Source organism: Myotis daubentonii, chromosome 8 (assembly GCF_963259705.1).
Source record: "Myotis daubentonii chromosome 8, mMyoDau2.1, whole genome shotgun sequence".
NCBI lineage: Eukaryota > Metazoa > Chordata > Mammalia > Chiroptera > Vespertilionidae > Myotis > Myotis daubentonii.
In genome coordinates this window covers 73,691,542-73,699,023 of record NC_081847.1, presented here as the reverse complement: position 1 = coordinate 73,699,023, position 7,482 = coordinate 73,691,542, and the positions used below count along the sequence as shown (strand labels likewise).

The window sequence follows — 7,482 nt, the reverse complement described above, 5'->3', positions numbered from 1 at the left end:
TGAGCTCAGCAAAACTAACTCCACATAAAAATGAGCAACAGAGACATCTGAAGGACAAATCCCATAGAGAGTTAATTTAAACAAAAGGAGAACTGGGAGCAAAATAGCAAAATAGCATGCCAACAAAGAGTAATAGCGTGCCAGCAAGACATTTATTCCAAGCAGATCAACACCAAAGCCTTTGACTTCAAAATGACCTAAAAGACGTTTTTTAATTGTGCAGGATGTGAAAGGACAACATAAATCAGAATTAGAAAATCTTATCAGTAAGGTGACAGAACTCAGAAAAGAACTAGAAATACCCCCCCCCCCCCAAAAAAATCATTTTAGAAAGGAAGACTTAGACAGAAGGAACACCAGAGCAAACCAGCTGGGCCTTAAGATGCCATCTACTTGGTTTCTTGCTGAAGGTTGTGTGTGTAGTAAAGTAGATTTCCTTACAACCAAAAAGTAGCAGTGGACACCCCTAGTACTGAGACTGTGGTCATGAAATACCATTTCCCACTTTTTTTTTTTTTTAAGAAATAAACAATACATTTTTATTTATTCAACAACTATTGGTCATTAGAAACGTGTCAGCCACTTTCTCGGGCACATTTCCGGGGTTGTGGGCTTCATCCCCAGTGGGGGGCATGCAGGAAGCAGGTGATCAATGACTCTCTCGTCATTGATGTTTCTCTCCCTCTCCCTTCCTCCCTGAAATCAACAAAAGTATAAAACAAAGTAAATAACATAAAATAAATATATCTACACACACACATTACAGGGAGGAAGCTCCGGGCATGGAGGGCCTGGATGTGGAGGCCCTGGGCATGGAGTCCCTGGGCATAGAGTCTCTGAATGTGGAGCCCCCGGACGTGGAGGCCCCAGGTTCGGAGGCCTTCCTCTGGTGCATCCGCAGGTGGCGGTGGTAGGTGGAGGCCTGGCGGTAGGTCCTCCCGCACTGAGCGCACGCGTAGGGCTTGGCGCCCGTGTGGATGCGCTCATGCGCCCGCAGGTTGGTGCGGTGGCTGAAGGCGCGGTCGCAGCGGCTGCAGCGGAAGGGCTTCTCCTTCGCGTGGATCAGCTCGTGCACGCGCAGGTCCGAGGCCTGGAAGAAGCCTTTGCCGCACGTGGCGCAAGCGAAGGGCCGCTCGTTGTTGTGTCTCCTCTGGTGCAGCTGGAACCGACAGAGGTACCTGAAGACCTGGGGACACTGGTCACACCGGTACAGCTTCCGGGCGCCCCCCGCCTCCCGGGGCGCCTCCTCTCGGGGAGGCTCTTCCTGGGCAGTGGGGGCGCCCGGACTTGCTGAACCGGAGCTGCGTGGACTCTCCCCAGACACCTTGCTCTCTGCGGGGCCCTGAGGACTCTCTTCCTCCGGGACGAGCATAAAGCGGGGTTGGTGGTCTGGACTGGAAAGGTTGTTGCCATCTTCATCTGCATCTCCTGGTGCTGCTGGTCGGGGTGTCTCTGGGGGAGTCGGGGAGGGGGTCCCCCTGGCGGCGGCGGCTGAGCGCTGCTCCTGGAGGTGGGCCAGGACCTGTCCTATGGGCATGTTCTCTGAGAACAGGGCTTCCTGCTCCCCCATGCTGACATGGACCATGCTGGGGGACCTCAGGTCCTCATCCCCCAGGTGCTCTATGAACGCCTCCATGTCTCTGCCACTCGACTCCCACTTTTCCTGCCAGGCGGCCCTCTCGCTGCTAGGCCTGTTGAGCAGGAACTGCTCCACTAACAGTTGGTAAATCATCTCCTGCTTACTGTGCTTGTCTGGCTGCAGCCACGAGCAGAAAGACCAAAAGATGCCCCGCAGCTCCACCATCCCGTGCCCGTGGCTGCCGCTGTTCAATGAGATGAGCGCAGGGCTGGGGAAGCCGACCTCCTCCACCTCCTCTCCCTCCTGGTTGACGGGTCCTCCGCGAGATCGAAGCGTGAAGTTTCCTGCCCTCGGACTATTCCTGGCTGGTTCGTCTTGAGATGCCATTCTCCTCACGGACACAGACGTTCACGCTAGGTGATCCTGGCCCAACGCTGAGCTGCTGTGGGGCTTGGCTGTCAGTGATGGTGGCTCTCTCCCACTTTTCTTAAAAAATATAAATAAATAAAAGTCTTTCTTGAGGGAAAGGCTGATTCCAGGTCTAGAGCAGAAAATGTACGAGAGCAGCGCTCAGAGACCGCTAGGTTATACCAAAAGTGCTCACTGGTGTGGCACAATAAAATGGGGCCATTTGAGCTTCAGAATAAACAATGCTTGTAATCAACTGTGGCCCATCAGATGTGTTTAAATCCGAGAGTTCATAATGATATTGAAAAGAAATGTAATGGTCTCCTTAAAAGGATGGTAAAGAAGCAATTGATTTTCTTACAAACTAGTAAATAGACGGAAAGCCTTTGGCAGGTGTCCTGCCTTTCCTATGTGAACCACGCCACGGAGTGACAAAGTAACTGGGGGGGGGGGGGGGGGAGCATCTCCTCTTAAAAGTCTCTTTCCAATCGTTAGACGAAAAAAGAAGGATGAGATTGGAATGTTGCCACTTACAACCCCCACTGAATTGATGGACTATTGGTAATTGATATTGACCAGGGCCCCGCAATATTGACCAATTGATATTGGTAATTGATATTGACAGAAAGAGGGATCACCTGACATGAAGTGCCGCCCAATACAAGCCCACCGAGGATCTCGCCACAGGTGCAGACCCTGAGTCCGGTCAAGCCAGCTGCCAAGTAGCAGAAAGCACAGAAGACAGAGGAACATGCTGACCTGCACCCTGAGGATGAAGTCAGCACAATCCCGACTGTGGGGAACTCTGCAGGCCCAACAGCGGAGTCCTTCAACAAATAGCTTGTAAGGAAGTAAAGGGCAGAGGGGGACCTATTGATTCCAAGTGACTTTAGAGAGATATCTATTCTTTTTAATGGGCAAGTCTAAACCATAGTCGCTAGAGATACACACGTACTAGTAGGTGGTAAAACAAAGCATTGCAAGAAAATTACAAAGTCTGACCTGCTGGTCAACTGAAGAGGCAATGAGAGGGCTCGGTGGGAAAGGGGCACCTGGAGGGCGTTGGGGAGATATGTGCTTGGAAAGTTCTAGTTTATTCACTTTGGTAATGGTTACAAGGTGTTTGTCTTAAGATAATTCATTAAAATGCCCATTTGCGCCCTGACCGGTTCGGCTCAGTGGATAGAGCTTCAGCTTGCGGACTGAAGGGTCCCAGGTTCGATTCCAGTCAAGGGCATGTACCTTGGTTGCAGGCACATATCCAGTGGTGGGGGAGGGGAGGGAGGGTGCAGGAGGCAGCTGATTGATGTTTCTAACTCTCTATCCCTCTCCCTTCCTCTCTGTAAAAAATCAATAAAATATATATTTTTAAAAAACCCATTTGTTTTGTGTGGTTTTTGCATCTATTTACTTTATGATAAAGGTTTAAAACTAAAAGACTGAAATGACTGAATGAAGAGCCCTAGCAGGTCTCTGCTGGTCTCTTCTGATGGATGACAAAGGGAACACTTCAAGAGAAAAGCAGTGCCCCCAAGGCCACACAGGTGCTGAGCTGCCCAGCTGAGCTTGAACCCAAGTGAGGTTCACCTGTTCATCCGACAGTTGCTGACACCTGCTGAATTGATTGCAGCCAGCTGAGTCAAAACAGCCTGACGCCAGATCCACCTGCCCTGCCCAGGCCTGGGGGTGCGGCAGGTGTACGAGATATTTCTTGGTCTTTGTACCAGCTGAGTACAGCCACAGCACGCCGCAGGGCCCTTGGGCAGGGCTCATGCAGTGCTCTCAGAAGCTGCACCCACGCCCTGGCCCAGGACCCTGGACATGGCAACTCACTTGATGAAGTTTCACTTCTGTTTCTCAACACCTTCCAGACTGTCATCCTATGGAGAGGAGGAGGGTCTGGGAAAGGGTCCTGGTCTGAAGTTAAAAGGTCAGTTGACTTCCCCCCAGCCTTGTGACCCCTCCTGGGTGGGGCACCAATGTGTTGGGGCAAATGGGGAGAAGAGGACACTGTGCCCTCAGCTCTGCAGGCGGATTCCCTCCCTCATCTGCCTTGGTCTCTGGTATCCCCAGCATTTGGCACTCGGTCTCACAGAAAGCAGGAGCACAATACATGTCTGTTGAATGAATGAATGAATGAATGAATGAATGAATATGTACCACTTTTTTTTCCTCTTAAATCTTTATTGTTGAGAGTATTGTATTACAGATGTCCCCCTCCAAGGGTCCTCCCCCAAGGGTCCTCCTCCACCCAATTCCTGCCCTGCCCCAGGCCTTCACCACCCTATTGTCTGTGTCCATAGGTAATGCATACTAGTATATCCATATAAGACCTTTGGTTAATCTCTTCCCACCCCCACTCTCCTTCCCTCTAAGATTCATCAATTTTCCATGTTTCCATGCCTCTGATTCTATTTTATTCATCAGTTTATTTTTTATTAGATTTCTTGTTTATTTTTATTTTTAGATTCAATTGTTGATTGATATGTATGTATTGCCTTTTTATTGTTCATATCTTTTATCTGTTTTTCTTCTTCTTAAAGAATACCCTTCAACATTTAATGTAATACTGGTTTGGTGGGGATGAACTCCTTTAGCTTTTACTTGTCTGTGAAGCTCTTTATCTGATCTTCAATTCTAAATGATAGCTTTGCTGGGTAGAGTAATCTTGGTTGTAGGTCCTTGCTATTCTCACTTTGAGTATTTCTTGCCACTCCCTTCTGGGCTACAAAGTTTCTGTTGAGAAATCAGCTGACAGTCATATGGGCACTCCCTTGTATGCAACTAACTGCTTTTCTCTTGCTGCTTTTAAGATTCTCTCTTTGTCTTTAGCCCTTGGCATTTTAATTATGATGTGTTTGGTGTGGGCCTCTTTGGGTTCCTCTTGTTTGTGACTCTCTGTGCTTCCTGGACTTGTAAGTCTATTTCTTTCAGCAGGTTGGGGAAGTTTTCTGTCATTATTTTTTCAAATAGATTTTCAATATCTTGTTCTCTATCTTCTCTTTCTGGCACCACATAATGTAAATGTTGGTATGTTTGAAGTAATCCCAGAGGCTTACACTATCTTCATATTTTTGAATTCTTTTTGCTCTTCTGGTTGGGTGTTGTTGTTTTTTTCTTCCTTGTATTCCAAATTGTTGATTTGATTCCCAGAATCCTCTACTACTGGATACAGAGTTCAAAACAATGGTTATAAGGTTACTCAAGGATCTTAATGAGAGTTTCAAGGGACTTACTGAGAGCTTCAAGGGAATTAATGAGAGCATCAAGGGATTTAGGTAGACTTTCAAGGATCTTAGTGAGAAAGTCATGGAAAAGGACCAGTCAGAAATTAAGTATACACTGAAATAAAGAATAACTTACAGGGAGTCAACAGCAGAGTAGATGTACCACTTCTTTTTTTCCTTTTAAAAATTTTTATTTATTGATTTTGGAGAGAGAGAGAGAAACATCAGTTTGTTGTTCCACTTATTTATGCATTCATTGGTTGCTTCTTGCATCTTGTGCCCTGACCCGGGGATCCAACCCGCAACTTTTGCATATTGGGATAACGCTCTAATTTTTTTAAAATTAAATGTTTATTGTTCAGATTATTACATTTGTTCCTCTTTTTTCCCCCCATAACTCCCCTCCACCCAGTTTAGATGTACCACTTTTTATCTATTTCTCAGAATCTAATGATCAAAAAATACTTATAAAATACATCATCTTTCACTCTAACATGGGAATTATACTAATGTCTACCCCTAAGTCATTGGGAAGATTGAATCACTTAATGAATGTAAAACCCTGAGACTATTGTCTGGCACAAACTAAATCCTCAGTGAATTATTCCTGTCAACTGAGAGAAGTTTGTTCAAAGTTAGGACCCAGTGGATGTAGATTAGGGGTCAATCTGGGGCCAGAGTCAGAGGTCAGATGGCGGAGAGAGCTAGTTTAATCTGAGATTAGGCTAGAGGACCAATTTGTGGCCAGCCTGCAGATTTTTACATTAACCATGTATTTGTTAATTGACCCCCCCCCCCCAATTGTTCCAGAAAGTCTCAAGGCAGCCTTTAGGAATACCAACTGCAGAAATCAGGAGTGCGAGATGGAAGTGAATATGATCCCAACCTGGGCATTCATGTTGGTACCCTGAGGACCTTCAGCACAGAGCCCCCATCAAGTGATCAAATCCCAGGGTTTGATAGCCACTCTAAAGTCCACGCTGACAGCCCAGGTGCCGGGGTCTGTCCCCAGCAGGTCCAGGGGTCCCCAAAGGTGTGGACGGAGTCGGCGAAGAAGGAATGACATGGAGGCAGGGTTCAGTTGATCAGCAGCCTAGCCAGGATATCCAGCCAAGTTCTGGTCTCGATCTCCAGAGAGGTTCTGCTTCGGATCTCCAGCCAGGTTCTGTATCCATGTTCCCTCGCTAGGTTCTCCACCCAGGTTCTGTCACCAGGTTCTAGTCAGGTTCTCTTGCCATGTTCTATAGTCAGGTTCAGTCCAGGATCTTTTGCCATGTTCTCTCCAGCGAAGTTCTTCTGTCTCCAGGCTCCGTGTAGGTTCTGTCTTCTGAATTCTGTCTGTTGTTGTCTTGTTGCATCTGTATTTATACCAGTTGATTCCAATCCTATCAATCTCTATTCCAAAGGTTAGGGCGTTTCTTATCTCCATTCCAGGGAGTAAAGATTATGTAGCTTAAGCATGATCGTTCGTAGTTTAAATGATTAATTACCAGCCTGGCACTTAGTTAAGAGGTTTTATTCCCTCCCTAACTTCAGGGGAAAATCCCTACCTGGGGATTCAACCTTTCTCGGAGAGGTGACCTTGGTTAAAACACAGCGCCAAGAAGGTGAGCAAACATATTAAGAACCGTATGCTATATATGCCAGGTCCCTTGAAACAGCAAGGATGGACCGGCCCCCGGCACCCAGGGTCAAGCAGAGCCAGCCTCACAGAGTCCTGGTGAGAATTCCATGAGCTAACCCACAAGAAGTGCTGGCACATAGTAAGTTCTCAATAAATGTTGGCTATTAGCATCAAAACACGGACTGAGGTGGACCAGAGGGCCTGCTTGGAACATGCAGTGAGTAGTAGGGACCAACTGGCATTTTCTCAAGGGCCCAACCAGCACACCCTCTTCCTATGAGCAGTCCCCATCCCTGAGTCAAAACCAGGGGAAGTGGGTGTTCAGTGTGATGCTGAAGCCCAGTTTAGTAAAAACAATTCCCTCCTGGTGAATCCTCCAAGGTTAAATGCTACCAAATACCCGTTCAAATACAGGTTTCTAAGAATAAGAAGCTAAGTGACCCAAGGCATCCTGAGTTTGGGAGATGTATAAATTTGTGCCTCTGTGCTTCCTGAAAGTCGGCAGCTGGATCCAGAGACTTGATCAGAGTTGGATTCAATTCCTTTGGCTGGCTTCTCAGTGAGCTCATGGAAGCAGTAGGCACCAATGAGCATGAACTGTCAATACCTACACACGGAAATATGGATAAATTTCATCAGCACAA

At 47.2% G+C, this 7,482-nt stretch overlaps 1 protein-coding gene and 1 long non-coding RNA gene across 2 annotated transcripts; one reads left to right on the top strand and one right to left on the bottom strand.

Moving 5' to 3' along the window:
- Positions 1-760: 760 nt before the first annotated feature.
- Positions 761-1,966, bottom strand: LOC132239091 (zinc finger and SCAN domain-containing protein 4-like). Its single transcript, XM_059704940.1, has one exon. It carries the CDS (start codon positions 1,964-1,966, stop codon positions 761-763), a length of 1,206 nt encoding a protein of 401 aa, XP_059560923.1.
- A 1,748-nt stretch (positions 1,967-3,714) lies between these two features.
- Positions 3,715-7,032, top strand: LOC132239954 (uncharacterized). The gene is made up of 3 exons (XR_009454197.1): positions 3,715-3,917; positions 6,025-6,206; positions 6,904-7,032. It is a non-coding gene; the product is annotated as an uncharacterized LOC132239954 (long non-coding RNA).
- The last annotated feature ends 450 nt before the right edge of the window (positions 7,033-7,482 follow it).

What these genes read in the sequence shown, in the direction of transcription:
- LOC132239091 (XM_059704940.1), bottom strand. Translation starts at nt 1,966, where the DNA reads ATGGCATCTCAAGACGAACCAGCCAGGAATAGTCCGAGGGCAGGAAAC.